Source organism: Ruditapes philippinarum, unplaced genomic scaffold, assembly GCF_026571515.1.
Source record: "Ruditapes philippinarum isolate M1 unplaced genomic scaffold, ASM2657151v2 ctg12_1_1_1_1, whole genome shotgun sequence".
NCBI lineage: Eukaryota > Metazoa > Mollusca > Bivalvia > Venerida > Veneridae > Ruditapes > Ruditapes philippinarum.
In genome coordinates, this window is record NW_026861084.1 from 10387 (window position 1) to 30033 (window position 19647).

General features: G+C 33.2%; 1 protein-coding gene across 1 annotated transcript in view; it reads left to right on the forward strand.

Moving 5' to 3' along the window:
- LOC132714442 (nuclear pore complex protein Nup93-like) overlaps positions 1 to 19647 on the forward strand; it is a 26313-nt gene continuing 6666 nt past the window's right edge. The window contains exons 1-13 of the mRNA XM_060697330.1: positions 1 to 85; positions 5511 to 5710; positions 7255 to 7372; positions 8223 to 8285; positions 8828 to 8956; positions 9362 to 9436; positions 10068 to 10163; positions 10959 to 11225; positions 11810 to 11907; positions 12174 to 12233; positions 13860 to 13937; positions 14711 to 14883; positions 19124 to 19315. Coding sequence (XP_060553313.1) covers positions 5526 to 5710; positions 7255 to 7372; positions 8223 to 8285; positions 8828 to 8956; positions 9362 to 9436; positions 10068 to 10163; positions 10959 to 11225; positions 11810 to 11907; positions 12174 to 12233; positions 13860 to 13937; positions 14711 to 14883; positions 19124 to 19315 — 1534 coding nt within the window. The 5' untranslated portion in view covers positions 1 to 85; positions 5511 to 5525. The remainder of the gene's footprint in view (positions 86 to 5510; positions 5711 to 7254; positions 7373 to 8222; positions 8286 to 8827; positions 8957 to 9361; positions 9437 to 10067; positions 10164 to 10958; positions 11226 to 11809; positions 11908 to 12173; positions 12234 to 13859; positions 13938 to 14710; positions 14884 to 19123; positions 19316 to 19647) is intronic.

Below are 19647 nucleotides of genomic sequence, written 5' to 3' on the forward strand. Positions count from 1 at the left end.
GCAAAACAAGCGTTTAATGATCGAGACTTTCTCCCTCCGTTAGTGTGAAACTATTTTGATTTTCTGTTTAACACTAGTATTTGAGGCAAGTTAAAAAAAATATTATTAACTGTAGATTATCTTTTAGATTTACCTTGATGCTTATACTTTAAGGTATTGAATTTTTTTTGAACAGGCAAAACGTGGGTGGGGTATAACGCCGGCCGGTTTAACATGTTAACTCCCGACAGAATCAGTGTGTCTATTTTTACTAAAGCAGCTTTATCCATTGTATTTGCTATTAACTGTCTTTTAAATACTGTTTTGATTTGCATAGTGAGTTTAAAGAATATTATCTTATGTAATTTGTAAACAGAAACTAAACCTTGATGACAGAGCTTTGTGATAGTTTTACTTCAAGTCAAGTCAAGTCAAGTAAATTTTATTTATAAGTCGGATACATCAACAATAAAACATAAGCTCTGATGAGCTTTTTACACCGACTACAATAATATAAAACACATGTTTAAGATATGATAAATGACAAAATGGTTATGATAAAATTAGACAAATAGCATTGCATTAACAAATAGTGTATACAAACAGCACTGTACTAGCATTCATCAATAGCATACAAAAGTAAGAGGTAATACATATTAGCTCTAATAATAAAAACCATTAATATATATACTAAAAGTTAAGATCACACATCACAGCTTATATAAGACATATAAACATTTAAGCAGAGGAACATCAGGCATGCATACACACAATAAAATGCATTGACACACCAACTTATAAAAAGAGCAAATTATATATAAATAAATAAAACATGTTAGGACTAAGCAATAGAAAGACAAGGTTAAAATATGCATAATGAACATCAATCCTGACATTAACATACACACAAACATTCAAGTTATACCTGTATATAAAAGATGATACATAGCACATAAAAATAGAAATAAATCTATTACAATAAAAGCACACAAAAGCATAGCACTTAAAAATAGAAATACATCTATCACATTAAAAGCACACAAAAGCAGCTCATATCAAGCACAGTTATAAAACAAATGCAAAGCAAAAGTAACTAAAAAATTGAAACATCCAGCATGTCGCTGCCAACATTTTGGTTTTTTTCTTTTTGATGATGTACATGCGTTATGTGGTATTACATGAAGTACAGGAGCAGTTCTCCCCTTGCCAAGTATTTATCAATGATCTAAAATGGTTAAAAGATGAAGTTTGTCTAAAATTATCTGGAAGTTGATTCCAAAGTTTGGCAGCGGCATACCGGAAAGATTTCTTACCATATCTGTCAGTTCTTGGTAAAGGTACCTCAACAATATCGGTGTGTCTAAAATTATATTTTGAATGTTTAAGATGTAGTAAATCATTTAAATAAACAGGAGACATATCATTTAGAATTTTGTATGTTTCTAAAGCAATTGCTCTTAATCTCCTAACTTTCAAAGAAATAAGGCCAGACTTCTCAAGTAGTTGATCATAGTTACTGTTAAAATCATCATAAATAAATCTCAAAGCTCTTTCCTGAATTTTTTCTATTTTCCTAGTGTTTGATTCATTGGTAAAATGCCAAGTAAGAGGACAATAATTAAAGTTTGACATGACAAAAGAGTAGTATATTGTGAGTCTGCTTAACCTATTAAGATGTTTACCAATTCTCTTTAGTACATTCAGTTGTTTAGAGGCTTTCCTACATATATTTGACACATGTGAATTAAAATTTAACATAAAATCTAAGTTTACACCAAGCAGCTTTACTTCATCGTCACATGATATTTCTATATTTTTGAATTTAAAATTAATTTTCTGCTGGTGGGTTTTCTTCCCAAGAGCTATTGCCTGGAACTTCTCAGGGTTAGCCTTCATTTGATTTTTTGAGAACCAGTCTATCAAAGTTAAACTATCTTTTTCTAAAGTGCTAACCAAGTCTGTTTTACAAGTGCTTGAGTAAGAAAGAGTGTTATCATCCGCATAGTTATACAGTTGACTTTTATTTATGAAAAAGAAAATGTCGTTTATAAAAATATTAAACAAAATCGGTCCAAGTATTGAGCCTTGTGGGACGCCTTTAATTATGTTTTGATAATCACTACATATATTTCCTATCTTAACACATTGTTGCCTATTAGACAGATAACTTTTAATAAGATTGAGTGATTGTTCAGACATACCATAAAATTTCATTTTAAGTAATAATAAATCATGAGGCAAGCAGTCGAAGGCTTTTGAGAGATCCATTAGGATAGCTGCCAGATACTGGTTTTTATCCAAGAAATACTTCTTGACAAAGCAATGTCTTATTGGAGGAAAAGAGTCAACTCGACCCTATACCAACTCGGCACGGGTCAACTCGGCACATGTCAACTCGGCCCACTTTACAAAAATATATATAACATATTAACTTTGCTTTGCATGTTGTTAAGGTAAATGAATAATAAGAAATATCTTATTGTTATATAATTATATATTGTACTTCTGCCGAAATTAAGTATATTTAGAAAAAAATTGTTATTTGTCTTATATTTATAAACTCTCTCTCTGTCGAACTACGTAAATAACCGAAATAACCGAGATATATCGAGTGAAAAAGCAAGAGTTGTTTCCCTTAGTTTCCCTTCGCTTGCAAAAGAATGCAAATTTAGCCGTGTTTAAATCGCTAGTTTGGGGCGATTAAATGTCCGATATTAAAATTTGTTACACCAATTAAAAGCTGGTGATCTTAGCTTCCTCTCAGTATATATTTCAACACATTGTTTGACACTGAAGGTATTTAAAAACGGTTAAACCTACCACGAGTCAGAAATACAGTGAGATACGCAATCGGTTATCTTTACTCGCAATTCTACTGATAAGAAAAGCCTGTCTGCTGCTAGTTCTGAAATCCGTGTTTTATAAATAATAACAATAAATAGTGATAACACAAACCTTAATATTATGAATTAAAAGTGGGCCGAGTTGACCCGTGCCGAGTTGGAATAGGGCCGAGCTGACTCGGGGGGCCGAGTACGTTTTAGGGCCGAGCTGACCCGGATTCTTATTGGATATGTTTAAATACCTTTTACAGATTCAGCAACATTTTCTTGCATAAAGATGAAAGTAATGATAAATCAAAACCTATCTCTTGATATTCTGGATGGTAGCAGATCAGTTAAAAACTGTGTTGCTGTTTACAGCAAGGTGACATAATAAACACTTCCGTAACTAGTGCTCCTTATTCGCCTTATTCCAGCATGTTTACAGACATCGAAATTAACGCCGGCCTGAGACCACTAAATTTAGCATCGGTCCGGTGATTATTGCAAGGTTGGTGGTCCGACAGACCAGTAGATTTTTTGTCATGAAAAAATATTATAAGAAAAATTCATCAAAATAATGAAGCAGGGTTCTCTAAAAGATTGATCTGTTTGCCTTTTTTGCAAATGAAACCCATCAATTCTGTCCTAAATGTTCAAAACACAGCGAGAGATGTCTAAATTGTATTGAGTAATGGAGGCCACCATTTCTTTTTCTTGGATATTTTTCGTACCGCACCGTACAGTTATGGAAATTAAACCATTGTTTATTATGGTCATTATTTAGCTATGATTTTGTAATTATTGAGTTAAGTAAATATTTTGTGTGAAAGTGATTTGTTTGAAGCAAATTGCGTTGTTCATGTTCAATTCTAGTCATTTTTGCCTAAACATTTGGTCCTTAAAGATTTTTCAAAGCTGTCAACATATGGCCCAGAATACATGACGTATTATGCTTCTTTCAAAATTATCAAGGGAAGCATGATAAAGTGTTTTCCTGTACCCATCAATTTATTACCTATCTATGTATTTGGTCCGGCTAAAAATCACCAGATCCAGGAAGATTTGATATTTTACTGGCCCGAATGTCCTGTGCTTTTTAAAGTTTTTCGTGAAGACTGTGTTTAACTTAACATGTGTCGTCTGTCACTTTTTTAAAAGGTTTACAGTCTACACGCTGTGATTCAGTCCTTATTTTGGCAGTAGCTACTACACGCTAACGGCTATGTCACGACAACCATGTAAAATTTTAATTTTCATGTATAAAATGGCGCATATTCCGAAGTCGGCACCGCCTTTGATTTTCTTTATGATTAAGGTTAAAGGTCGGCCGAATCAATTAGGCTGGATCATTCAAATACCTGTATTGGATGAGACAGAAATATGTGTAATTAAACTGATACTTTAGCTAATAGGTAAATTTTACTGTTTTGTTTAAGAATTATACAATAGTTTACGCCAAATGTGGATTTAATAATGGAAAATTTTTTGCTTTTCTTTTGAAAAATGATATTATTTTTAGTTTTATTCTTCTTCAGCCTATTTTACTGTCGGATCAAAATTAATGTCAGTGTTTTTTTTGTGTTTTTTTTTCACCAAAATATTCGACAAAATTCGGCCCTATTACCCCCTCAAAATAGTATGTTTTTTCCCCCCTCAAACAGTACTGCCGTCAAAGCCGAAATTTTCCCCTAAACAGCAGCCCGAATCTGCCTGCAATATCATTTCTTTTTGCAACTAACTGCCAAAAAATGTTTTATTTTATGCCAAAAGACTTACTGTTAAGCAAGGTTGTTTACAAATCGTTCTCGGGTAGGTAAGGGGAGCTACTCCCGATGTCCCAACAAGTTTAACATGTGTTGATTATTTAATAAGAAAAAGAGACGTATTTTTAACTTGTGTTGCAAGAGTTGCTCCCTTTTCTACCGGAAAGAAAACAATATAAAATAAATAAACAAATAAAATCCCCCGCCTATTGCATTTTTTCCCCTCTAAAGGGCACGGACCCCCTTCCCCCAAAAGTGAAAAAAACGCTGAAAAACAACCAAACATGAAATCCTTCAGATTGATATAAGACATAGTCTATATGACTACAGTAGCAGTATTTTTCTCTCTTTTTTTTTTGTAAAATAATACTGATCATGAATAAGACAGATCATAAAAAGACTTTGCCATTTTTAGGGTTTACATGGATTCTTTTACCAAATTTGCCAAAGGCTCAATAAAATTTGAGTCCAATTTTAGCCCCTAAATCCAGCTGAAAATCCAGTTTTGGCCCATTTTTTTTGTCACTTGTATGAAAGATTGAAAAGTTCCTTTCTAACATTGAAACAATTTTAAAAAAAACAATGTTTGTATCAGATTAAGAACTACATTTTTATGTTTTTTTTTCTGCTTGAAAATCATTTAAAAAAACTGCCTGTTTTATTTGTATTGTTAGAATGTGGAAAAATGTTATGTTTGGAATATTTTGTGACTTGTGTCTGAGATTCTTTTTTTTTTAACTTCTTTTTTTTTTGGCAGCTTTCATTCGAAAAAAATAGTTCTGAACAAATTTTGCTTATATACACAGTACAACAGTACATGTATGAGCAAATGTAAGTTTTGTTTAAAAAATCTGAAACCAATCTGTTAACAACTTACATACAGTTAGATAGATAATAGAATATGGAGATACTTATGAATAAAGATCTTAACATTACATTTCAGTTGTAAAACCAAAGTATGGATGTTGATAATCCAAGTGATTTCTCTGACCTGCAGCAGCAGGCACTGCAACTTACAGCAGACATGGACACTGGAACAGATTTGCCAAGGGTTGACAGAAATCTAACTCAGATTCTTGAGGCAGGACAAAGGTTATTGGCCAAAGTTGGACCTATCAGTCAAGATGCTACTGATGTTAAAGCGTAAGTAGTTAAATTAATTTCAACTCCTCTTTTCAAAAACTAAGTGGAGCTATGGTAGTGACCCCTCTGTCATTGTCTTTGTTGGCATCAACATTGACATTTTTTGTGTCGCCTTGAAAAGGTGACATATAGGGGTTACTTTTGTCGGCGGTGTCGTCGGCGGCGGCGTCTGTGTCGGCGTCGGCGTCCGCTAAAGCTTGTCCGGAGCATAACTCAGTCACTGTAAGTCTGATTGACTTCAAACTTGGTATGCATGCTTCTTTCAATAACCCGAAGTGCAGTGCACAAAGACCAGTACTCTGCAGTTCTTATTTTTTGAGTTATTGCCCTTTGTTAATTTTCATACTTTAATTTTGTCCGGGCCATTTCTCTTCAACTAAAAAAGCTATGGACTTGAAACTTCATAGGATGATAGATCTCATTAAGAAGAAATGCAGTGCACAAGAACCAGTACTCTACACTTCCTAATTTTTGAGTTATTGCCCTTTGTTTATTTTCATACTTTATTTTTGTCCGGGCCATTTCTCCTAATGTATAAAAGCCATGGACTTGAAACTTCATAGGATGATAGGTCTCATTAAGAAGAAGTGCAGTGCACAAGAACTGGTACTCTGCATTTCTTATTTTTTGAGTTATTGCCCTTTGTTAATTTTCATACTTAATTTTTGTCCAGGCCATTTCTCTGAAAGTATAAAAGTTATGGACTTGAAACTTCATAGGATGATAGATCTCATTAAAAAGAAGTGCAGTGCATAAGAACTGATACTCAGCATTTCTTATTTTTGAGTTATTGCCCTTTGTTGCTTTTCTTACTTTATTTTTGTCCTGGTCATTTTTCCTCAAGTATGAAAGCTATGGACTTGAAACATCATAGAATGATAGATCTTATTGATAAGAAGTGCAGTGTACAGAAACTGCTGCTCTGCACTATATTTTTTAGTTATTGTCCTTTGTTATTTTTCATATTTCATTTTTGTCCTGGCCATTTCCCCTAAACTACATTGTTCACAAGGCGACACATCCGACTCGCGGAGTTCTAGTTTTTGCTTAGGTCTATTTCTTCAGATAAACCATCAAAGTTATTCACTTCAAACTTGGTGTACATGTTTATGATCAAAATATGATACCATTTCAAAGTGCAGATCATCTTTAAGATGCTTCTTCTTTGACTGTTATATATATACTATGCAGCAGAGAGTAAAGTTGAGCATATTTTCAGAGGGCAAGTCTTATTATTTTTAGCAAGAGGTTAGAAAATAGTGTTTGTTAACATCAACCTGTTATTTTATTGAGAGTAAATTTGCATATACATGTATCTCTCTGCCCCTGAAATGGTTGCATTGTAAATTTTCAATGACCATGAAAGACTCGCTTAGTAAATAACATTATGGAACTGAATTTGTACATGAAAATTAAGAAAACTTGATACAAGTGATAAATCTAAAATATTTAGCTTCAAGTTCATGGTTGACAAGATATGTTTCAATAAAAATATTCAAGATCTAATCCCATGTTCTGACATGTATTGTTGTTTTTTTTTTAAGGTCAATCCTACTTGGTTCTAAAGGTTATGATGTGCCAAAGATTTCACAGAAACTAGAAGGTCTCAGTGCAGCTAAAACATTTGAGCCTTTAGAGCCAGTGAGAGACACTGATATACAGGTTAGATTATTTTAATAGTCAATTATTTTTACTATATGTTTATTAAACATCACTAATTGCTGACTCTCCTTGTGACAATTAAATATTTAGAGGATATTAAGTGAGTGTAAGTTTAGTACTAAATTTAATGAACAAGGTCAATAAATTTAGTATTAAACTTACACAAATTTAATATTCTATTTACACATACCAAAAATAAAGACCGTTTTAAGTTAAAAAGAATAATTTTTCATTGACATGCCTATAATATAATGCTAATATTTAGCCCGTCTTGATGCTATGTTTATATAATGAAAATGATGTCATGTCAAAATATATGCATGGCTGTGCAATACCATTTTTACGGAGTCGTAAAAGCGGCACAGGTATGTGATGAATTACATCTCTTGTGGCACCCTGACAGACTAACAGTATTCATATCACAAAGTAAAGGGTATTTAAATTTATGATTCTGAAAGATCCGAAAAATGTCAATTATAAAAAGAAGTCCACAGTTATTAGGTATTAAATAGGGTTCAGATGCATAAATATAAGTTAACTTTTGACTTTGAATTTTGATTTATAAAAGCAAGGCAGCAAAAATTTGCTTTCAGGGATCAACTTTGTTTTATACATGATTAAGTGTTAAGAAATGAGCCGTCTGCTCACTGATGCTCAAGAAATGAGCATCCGCGCAGTCTGATCAGGATCCATGCTGTGCGCTGAACAACCCTATTACAAGTAGAGAAACTGATAGGGAACAGCATGGATCCTGATCAGACTGCGCGGATGCGCAGGCTGGTCTGGATCCATGCTGGTCGCAAACGCACTTTGTTGGTTTTGTCGTGACGCGGCTCATTTGTGTTTTTAGGGTTTCCTTAGAAATGAGAGAGAAAATGCTTTACTGGCTGTCATTGAGCAAACAAGACAAAATGTAAGTAAGGCTTTGATTGAATTTGTTTTTGCATTCATGCACAATATTTAAATTTTGATACAATCACAAGATTTTACCATTCATTTCATATTAAATAAAAGTGAATGTAATATTTGGTTTGATCCCCGGGAGATGCTTTGGTACTTTAGCACGGAGGAAGGTAGTCTAGTACTGGTGTAACTCTCCAGGAACGATGGTTAAGAAACTACCCGTCTATATGACTGAAATACTGTTGGGAAAAGGCGTAAAATGAAACAAACAAACAAAACAAATTGATAAAATTACAAATTTCAGAATTTTTATTTTAAGTACATAGAATTAGAATTAAGTAAATTTAAGTAAGTTTAATTTGTATAATTGACTTAATCATACCCAGGTAGATGTAATCAGTTTATATATGACATAAAAATGTTGGGATTTTTTTTTTGCAGACATTTACATGGGTTAATATGAAAAATTGCCCATTATTTCAGGGTAGATATAAACAGTGAATATATGATATAAAATGATAAAAGTGTTTTTGGTTTGTTTTTCCCCGACAGACATTTGCGGAGACAGAGAGACGCCACTGGGAGTGTATGGAGAATGAATGGGAGAGAGAGAAACAGAAGATTCTAAATGCTCTACTAGGTTCAGGTCAAGATACCATAGACTTCCAACCTGAAACTGAGGTAATGTACACACTAATTGATTTAAATTATCACATGATTAATTCTTATCAAATTACATTTACAGTTCATGTTACTTTGATGAAATATGGAAGCTGTTTTTAACGTAAATGACAGCTAAAATGTTATGTAGTAGATATAGTTTTAACCTGACTAGTGTCATGAAGAAATTCAGTTGTAAATAAGTTATTTTATATTTTGTTGCATTATTGAAAGTGTGATTAGAAACTTTTTAATTTGTGTTCTGAAAAAGGTCTTAGTTTGAGGTTTTAATCTTACTTAAAGTTGTTATAAACATTATCAAAGATTGAGTTTTTCTCAGATTTGACATGTTAAGAAAGTATCAATTTAAATGAATGTCATTGCCGTCAAAGTTTGATTACATTGTTTTCTGAATGTATTTTGCAGAGTTTCTTGATGGATTCTGTATCAATGCAAGGACGTAGTGCTCTAGATAATGTAGAAATGGCATACTCAAGACAGGTATAAATAACAATTTTTGTGCTCTATTAACCTTGATTCTGCTAAATCTATGAAATGGAGTAAATGGACTTGTTCTGCTTTTAATTTTGATGATCATTTTCAATTTTTTTTTAAATTAGCAAATTTTGATATGAAAATACTAAGTTCAAGGAGCCAGCAGTATAAAGTTGGGCCTATTTGCCTGCATGTTCATGTTGGCCAAATTTTTTTACTTATTATATAGTAAAATAATATTTGCTGTTAGCATGCACAGAACAGATTGAAAATTAAAAGTTTATTAACAATATTTTGAAAATAACCAGTAGCCTATAGTGAAGGCTAAAATCCTACAGATCTTACCAGGATGTTAAATTTACCTGTACTGTCAACACACACTATTCATTCAGTGCAATATAGAAAGCAAAATGGAAGTTTGGGGGTCATTTATTTCTGATTATGGCTTGTGACTTCCAAAATATATCCTTTTCCTTCTTTACCTATATAATGTGACTTCCAGTAACAGACATTTTCCAGTCTCAGACTTCTAAATTTTGGAAGCCTTGGACCTAGCTATAGATTGTCATCTAACAAAGACTTACATGTCACACTAAATATTTACAACTTTCTTAATGAAAACATTTTGTATTTGTAGGTATATGATTACAATGAACAGATAATAAATTCAGCATATATAAAACCCAACCTGGCAGACATGTTTAATGAGGCTACTAAAACATTTGATAATAAGGTAAGTTCAGTAGTTCTAACAATCTCTCATTTTCCACACTGAATTAACATAGACACGGACATAGGTTACTTTATTTATCAGAGGGCATGTTTTAGCCCAGTTGTTAAGGTCTTTGAGTTCAAACCTTTTGCCCTTTATTGCTTAGGATCCAAATTACGCCAGGGACTATGGATTTTTTCATGTGAGGAAGATATTCATCTAGCTTATGTTACATAAGTGGTTGCTCTCGGATGCCCTCTCATGCCTGAAATAATGCATGCAGTTTCTTCCTACCCTAGCTGGAAAGTTGTCATATGACCAGTCCTTTACTGTGGCAATGTGATTTAAAACATGTCAACAATAGCAAAAATAAAGAAGACTTGTCAATTTAGTAGTTTACATCATTTTATCTTGTTAAACAAATTTCATTTCAGTGATTTATGCCATATTGAATATTGTTATTGAATAAAACAGCAATTATGAAGCTGAATAAAAATATACCTTAGACAGAAAAAAAATCTAGAAACAAAGTGATCCCTCAGAAGCATTAATCACAACAAAATTACATAAGAATTGCAGACTTGGTTTGATTGAGACTGAGAAAACCTTAGTCCAATAACTTATTTTAAACTCAATTTAAAACTACCTGATTTATATAATCACATAGAACAAAGGTCAGTTTTTTTATTTCCTACAATTGATTGTTACAAACTGGTTTTCACTGTATAGAAGGTGTTTACTAGGGTTGACAATACTCTAATGTAGATAAGAATCTTTGGTATCATATCAGTAAACATTAATGTATTGTAATATCAGGATGTACAAGACCTGTGGGAAATGGTTCGTTGTATGATAGATATCCCAGCATGCACCAGCGGACAATCACTACGTCTCAACAAAAACACACAGAAAGCTTTTGTCAGGAATGCTCGGACACACCTTGAACAGTCGTATAAAAAATTTATAACGAGACACATCTCCGGGAACCTGCAGCAAGCACAACTAGGAGGTGTACCCGGGACCTGCAACCTTGTCAGAAGTTACCTTAACATCAGACAGGCTACATTACCTAGAGGACTTGAGGTGAAAACTTTATGCTTTGTTCACCCTAGAATATACACTATGTTGCTCAGTGCTACATTAGTAATGTGCCATTACTTATGCTTAAAATTAATGAGCATTACATAGATTGTACTGAAGAAATAAGTATAAAACTAGCTTTCTCCTGTGCAGCACATAACATTTCTTAATGTACACTACATGTAATAGTTATTCAAATGGCAGTTTCTCATAGAAAATGGATAAGTTCTTGTAAAAAAATCCAGAAATAATTTCTGATTTATTAAATTATGAATTAGTCATGTCAAATCACTTACCCCTTAATTGCAGTAGGTTTGAATAATTGTAGTGGCTTAGAATTCTTTCATGTCTAGGTACTTACATAAGACTTATAGTTCTACTGAGATGCTTGCATGTGACTGAAATAATGAAGGTAGGCACATTTGAGGGTTACAAAACTGTTAAGATTGAAATTTGTAAGGCATGTATGACCTTTCTAGTGTAATTGTATGTAAAACCCAACAACCCTGAATGTATTGATGTTTATACAATTATATGAAAAATATTTTACAATAGATACAATAGAAAATGTATTATATATGATATAGGATGGGGCTGTAGATGGACATCCTACCTGGGCTATGATATATTACTGTCTTAGATGTGGTGATCTGAATGCTGCACAAACTATTGTACAAAAGGCTGGGTAAGTTTGAATCATTGTCCTTTTATCTGGTAGTTATCATTGTGATTTTGTCAATAACCGGGTGTTCATTTTATAAGAAATATATTTATTCTTATCTTACAAATTTACCTGGGTTGTTTTCAACACTTGTAATGCAAATCTTTACAAAACACTTTATTTGCATGTTTCAGCATCAATTTTAAATATAGGAATACACACATGTATGTACTTCTCATCTTTACTATGGAAGTCACTCTATATCATATAATGATTTTCTCATATTTCAGACATCAACTTGGAGACTTTCCAACATTTCTAAAAGAATACATGAGTAACAATGACCACAGGTAAATTATCTTCAAGGCAGTTATTTTCAGTTAATAGTAATATTTATACTCTTGCTGGATATGACAAATTTTTAGGGCTGGGAACGAATAAGGAATTTGATGTTCGAATATTCGTTTTCCATATTCGAATATATTCGAATATTCGTTTTTACAACGTTTGTTCCAATATTTCTCTTTGACGTATACGTATCCGAAATTGATTGCGTCGAATACTGTACAATTTTAATATGTTTGGAATAATCGACGATTAAAAATACCTATATAGCTACGTAAAAGTTTTTTATTTTATATATTGTAAATCGACATAAATGTTTACTTTTGAAATAAATTCACAATTTGAATGCCTTTTGTTCAGTTAATCCGACTGCTGATCATTTGTCTTCATGGTCTAATTAACGGTAGGTAACTCACGTGAATTGATTGACAGTAATATGATTATTACATCACGGACGTTTCGGACCAGACACTTCGGACCAGATTTTTTGGTCATTTCGGACCAGATTTTGGGACATTTCGGACCATGTGATGGTCATTTCGGACCATGATGGAGACACTTCGGACCAGAATATATATTCCTTTTTATATGTAAATATTATTATATCACACGGAGTCTTAGTTTCTACGGAATAAATATATTTTGACGGAATATAGACACTGCTTACATAAAGCACCGATTAATACGTGTCGATTTTTTCGTCTTCGCAAAATTTAAGACAATTACTGATTAATCGGGCAGATTATTGCACAGAAAACAATAAAAAAGGTAATTAAAATCGGAAATTTACATTATACTCTGTTCAACAGGTAAATTGCAAACTGTGAAACGGGTGCCCTTTTGACCAACTATAGACCCCAAAGTTTTCACAGTTAATTGGCGATAATCGTTGACACGTGTCATACAAACGTGTGAACAACTGGTCAAGTAAAGGTCAATGGTTTAATTGCTATCTTAATTGAAATTTGAAAGTAATTACAAAAAAAACACTCTTTTTTTTTCGAATATTCGTATTCGTTTTTCAATGTTCGAATATTCGGTAGTGTTTCGAATATTCGAATATAATTCCCGGCCCTACAAATTTTGCACTGTGCTTGTTATTAATCAAGGAGAAGATTTGATTGTTAAGCATTGATGCAAATATTATACCTTAGCTTTTTTCTGTGGTAAAAGCTTTTTATATTTATGAAGCCATGTACCTTCATGACATTTTGAAGTCCTACAGAACTATTTAATATGAAGCCAGTGTAATGATATCTGTTTAACCTGCATGATTATTTTACCTTGACCTTTATATTATCAGTACTATTCCATTTATGCTTGAATGGGCAGTTCTTATTTATAGACAGGCGATTCCTGCCACTAGCCAGTTCTGAGATGAAACTTGATAAGCTCACATCTGTGTTCTTTCTTTAATCTATTCACATTTGTGAATTACTGAACTCCATAATAAACATACGTACATAAAAACCAAGAAACATTACAGCCAGTATATTTCTTGTAAATATTTTTTCTATTCTTTCTTAAGAAATATTTAAAGGTTTAATGAATTTGAAGATCTATAATGAATATGATGTAATAGAATTTGAATGGTCCAATAAAATGGCATTTAAGGGTTAATGTGATTTCAGGTTGAGTCCAAGCAGTGAAACAAAAATTCGTCTACAGTATAGACGTGTAGTTAAACAATGCTCTGATCCATACAAAAGGTAACTCATCAACTTTTCAGTGTGAACATTCTTCTGATAAATGCAAGTTTTGTCGTCTAGTTCTTTATTGAGAAAAAATTACTGTTTTCACTGTAAAGCATTAAATAATAGAGCAGAATATCCAGCATGTGCTGAATGGTGACAAATAAAATATCCTTACCCTATAGATAATGTTGAAGTGAAGTTTAATTTTCATCTTAAAATGTTACAGTTTAGTCACAAGTGACGTATGTTGGATCTAAATGAAAGATGTTAATTTGTTCTGTATTGTACCTGTCTATTGAGATTATAATCATTTTACCTCTTACCAAATGTTAGTGGTTCTACTCAGATGCCTGTTTGTGCCTGAAATATCTGATAATGCATGGAAGGACGACCAAGGTCTTCCTTCATCAGTAAAACTATGACCTACACTGTGTTGGTGCAACTTAAAACCCAACCTGAAAAAAAGATATAATTACTTTGTATTAATGTAAAAAGGGCCTAATCACAATGTTGTGAGTGTAACTCATTAACTGTATATGAATCGCGTCACGACAAAACCAGCATAATGCGATTGCGACCAGCATGGATCCAGACAAGCCTGGGCCTCCGCGCAGTCTGATCAGGATCTATGATGTTCGCTATCAGTTTCTCTATGTGTATTAGGATTTGTAAGGGAACAGCATGGATCCTGATCAGACTGCGCGGATGCACAGGCTGGTCTCGATCCATGCTAGTCGCAAACGCATTATGTTGGTTTTGTCGTGACGCGGCTCATATATATTACACAGGGCTGTGTTCTGTATCATTGGCCAGTGTGATTATATGGAGGATCATGGGGAACTAGGAGAGAAGATTGATGATTATCTCTGGTTTAAACTCTGTCAGACACAAATAGAAGCAGACGACACTGCAGATATACTCACACTGAATAAATTACAGACTATCTTGTTTGAAGATTATGGTAACAGAAATATTTTGATTTGTACTGTTCTTTTAAAACCAGGATCACAGCTGTAAGCCACCAAGCCTATGCTTCAAGTTAAAAATCTGGTTCAATTTTTCAAACCTAATTTTTAGCTCACCTGAGCATATGCTCAGGGTGAGCTATTAGGATCACTCTTCGTCCGTCGTCTGTCGTCCGTCGTACGTCGTCCGTTGTCCGTTCACACTTTTCAAACGACATCTCCTCTGAAACCATAAGGCAGATCATAATGAAACTTCACAGGGATGTTCCTTGTGTGAAGCCTTAACAAAGTTGTTCAAAGAATTCCATTCCATGCAGAACTTTGGTTGCCATGGCAACCAAAAGAAAAAACTTTAAACATCTTCTTCTAAAAAACCGAAAGAGCTAGAGCTTAGATATTTGGCATGAAACATCTTCTAGTGAGTGTCTACCAAGATTGTTCAAATAAAAGCCCTGGGGTCAAAATTGGCCCCGCCCCAGGGGGTCATTGATTTTCCCTGTATGCATATAGTAAAAACTTAAAAAAATCTTCTTTTAAAGAACCCAAAGAGCTAGACCTAAGATATTAAGCATGAAACATCTTCCAATGAGTGTCTACCAAGATTGTTCAAATAAAAGCCCTGGGGTCAAAATTGGCCCTGCCCCAGGGTGTCATTGATTTTCCCTATATGCATATAGTAAAAACTTAAAAAAATCTTCTTCTAAAAAACCCAAAAAGTTAGAGCTTAGATATGTGGCATGAAACATGTTCTAATGGATGTCTACCAAGTTTGTTCAAATAAAAGCCCTGGGGTCAAAATTGGCCCCGCCCAAGGGGGTCATTGATTTTCCCTATATGCATATAGTAAAAACTTTAAAAAATCTTCTTTTAAAGAACCCAAAGAGCTAGAGCTAAGATATTTAGCATGAAACATCTTCTAATGAGTGTCTACCAAGATTGTTCAAATAAAAGCCCTGGGGTCAAAATTGGCCCCGCCCCAGGGGGTCTTTGATTTTCCCTATATGCATATAGTAAAAACTTTAAAAAATCTTCTTTTAAAGAACCCAAAGAGCTAGAGCTAAGATATTTAGCATGAAACATCTTCTAATGAGTGTCTACCAAGTTTGTTCAAATAAAAGCCCTGGGGTCAAAATTGGCCCAGCCCCAGGGGTCATTGATTTTCCCTATATACATAGAGTAAAAACTTCAAAATCTTCTGTTAAAGAACCCAAAGAGCTAGAGCTAAGATACTTAGCATGACACATCTTCTAATGGGTGTCTACCAAATTTGTTTAAATAAAAGCCCTGGGGTCAAAATTGGCCCCGCCCCAGGGGTCATTGATTTTCCCTATATACATATAGTAAAAACTTCAAAATCTTGTATTAAAGAACCCAAAGAGCTAGAGCTAAGATATTTAGCATGAAACATGTTCTAATGGATGTTTGCCAAGTTTGTTCAAATAAAAGCCCTTGGGTCAAAATTGGCCCCGCCCTAGGGGGTCATTGATTTTCCCTATATTGCATATAGTAATTAAAAACTTAAAAATCTTCTTTTAAGGTGACAACAGACACTTTCCGTGGTACACACATAAATGTCATTTAAACCAAGTTATTTTAGTAATAATTGTTATTTATTTAATCTTTGTGCATTAAATGTCGTTGATCATTATAAAAAATAACATATTTGAAAAAAATGCCTTTGTAAATGATTGATTTTGAATAAAAATCCTAAAATTTTAGATCGTCATATCAAAGTCATTTTTTATTTTTTTGTCATCAAACTTTTGGAAAATAACCATACTTATATTATCTAGGGAACCGTGTCTCAAATTTTTTCTATCTTTTCTCAAAAAAATATTACGTAACGTCAAACATTTTATGCGACTTTTTTCACCATACATATTACGTAATTAAAGATAATTAAGTCGCTGATTGAGCAAACAAAAATCCCTGACACGGTTCCCTCCGTAAATGAATTTCCTTTCATGTGCTTTAAACCGCATGTTATTTGCTTGATTATTAAAAAAGTTATGCCGATTCAAAGTTAGTCCGACCCACGTCAAACGAATTGTCATAAATCGGCTGTTCTCTCTCGGACCCCTACGTTTCACGCTAAATAATTGCATAATACACAAATATCGCACCAGAGAGGGTCACAAGTTGCGGTAACATACTCTTACAACATTTTATGACCCAGTGACATCTGACCAATTAAAAAGCTGCTGATTAATATCAGTTTATAGCCGAAATTTCTTCAATTCTTAACGTGATTTACTGTGCGTCTGGTATCTGTCGCACATGTCACGTGACTATCGGTAAAATTTGAGGCACTCAGTGGGGGGAAATGGAACGCATTTGCGCACCGCTAGCGGGGTATTTAATTGTTTCCTTTTTGAAGTTTATTTTTATTATCATCAGCATTATTATTGTATTATACCAGTGTCACTCTGCCTGTGTATTCGTATATGAAATTCCGTTAAAATATAAAATAAAATAACAAAAAACTGAGCATCGACAGTTTTTTAAAGTCCATGGTAGATCGATGTACAAATAAGAACGGGATATTATATATTTTTTCCACCAAATTGATAATGCTTCACATATTTTAATAGAAATAAAAAGGTATTACTCGATCATTATGATCTGGCCATCATGAATATCATCTATGCACGGTATAGAGATCCAGTTTCTACCGGGATAGACAATAAATTCCATACTTTGTCCCAGATTTATTAGTACTGTGTCCGATTTACTGGCGAACAATTTATTTTCACTGAGAATATATTTTAATATCTTTTTTTTTTATTCAAAGAGAAATAATCATCCTTAGACAATCTAAAATGGTTTAGAAATTTGTCAGGGACACCTTACCACAAGTCATATAGGTGTTCACATAAAAAATGGTGTCTGTTTTTGTTGTTGTTTTACTTGACATTGTTAGAAAACGAGGTTGAATGTAAAGTAAGCCCTTGAATCCGTACAAAAGTCTATCAGCTCAGTGTAATATCTATCAGATTAACGGGACAGACACATTATGGATATTTTAGCAACTACATTTTTAATCAACACCGTGGTCGTGCGATTTGCCGCTATGCTTAATTATTTATGTTTCATACATTATGTTACGTACATTGGCCGACAATTTCTTAATTTATAAAAAAGGCTAAATGTTGAGATGTTCATAAAAGATGTACGGTAGTTGTACGATACATGTATTACGAGAAGTATGGACCAGTATGGACCTGTAATTCACAGATATATGGAACTACCGATTTCCCTCATTGATGCCTCAACAGGGGGCGGAGCATTATCGATAATCGACAGGTTACGCGAATAGCAGATACAAATAGTATAGGTACCGTTTTAAAACGTTTAAAAACACATTTTTTGGACTAACTGCTACCAAAATTAAATCACGAATGTGTTCAGAAAAGATTGATAAATCTACTTGGCAAAAAATCTCATTTTAGGTATTTTCAGTGATAATTGACTCCGTTGTCACCTTAAAGAACCCAAAGAGCTAGAGCTAAGATATTTAGCATGAAACATGTTCTAATGGGTGTCTACCAAGTTTGTTCAAATAAAAGCCCTTTGGTTTAAACTGGCCCCGCCCTGGGGGCCTATGTACAGGTGAGCGACCCCAGGGCCATCATGGCCCTCTTGTAGTATAGTTAGATTACATGAACCAGTATCAAGCTTGGTAGAGTCTATTCTTTTGCAACATTAGTTTAAGAAATTTCTTTATGTAAAATCTACATTTTAAAGTGTATAAAGCTATATCTAATGAAATATTTTTATAAAATCTATAAATAGTAAAGTTATGTTGTTTCCATAATTATATGGTCTATACATGAAACAGTTTTAACACACAAGAATATTGCATATAAAGGGAATAAAATGTTGGGAAACAAAATATTAAGCTGTTATTTTTAGTACAGTTTTAATCAATTATCGATGATTTTGTGCATATGCCATTTTTTTCTGTGTGAAATAAACGAGCATATTTATAGCATACTGGTAAAAAAAAATTCAGAAGATATATAGCTTTATACACTTTTATTAAAGCATAGGATGGTATTAAATGTTTGACATTTGTTTGCAAGATTACATTTAAAGTTATTTAATGATCCTTTTCATTCAAGTTTTGTGGATTTAATTTAATGGTGAATTTAACCCTGTTTACATCTATATCAATGAAGTTAAACTGTATTTCTGAGTATAATTGCAGTCAGAATAATCAATCTGATATTATTACAGGAGAGAGTCATTTCAATGGATACCAGCAGCCATTCCTGTATTTCCAGGTGTTAGTTTTGACAGCCCAGTTTGAAGCAGCTATAGAGTTTATGTCTAGAATAGAGAGACTGCGAAGTCATGCTGTGCACGTGGCACTCGTGCTGTATCAAACTAAACTACTCTTATGTTCACAGTCTACACAAGCTCAACTATGTAAGTAAAATTGATATGGTAAATTGACATTTATAACAGTTTAGAAACATTATGACATTTAGTTTAAAAGCTTCATTTTATTACTTTATCAGACCCTTATCCATAAAAAACACTTGTTATTTCTTTAAATATGGAAACTGAAAATATGACTCTATTTTACTTACTTGATTTAAATATATAAATACAGAAGTAGGATTATCAAGATTGTATAAATCATTGTTGTAAAGATTTTAAAAATGTTATGTCCATTTATACTTGTACATCCTCTTTTATGAATGTTAAGAAGTGTTATACCTTGACTTGTGCAAAAAGTGTGAGCCATACATTCAGAG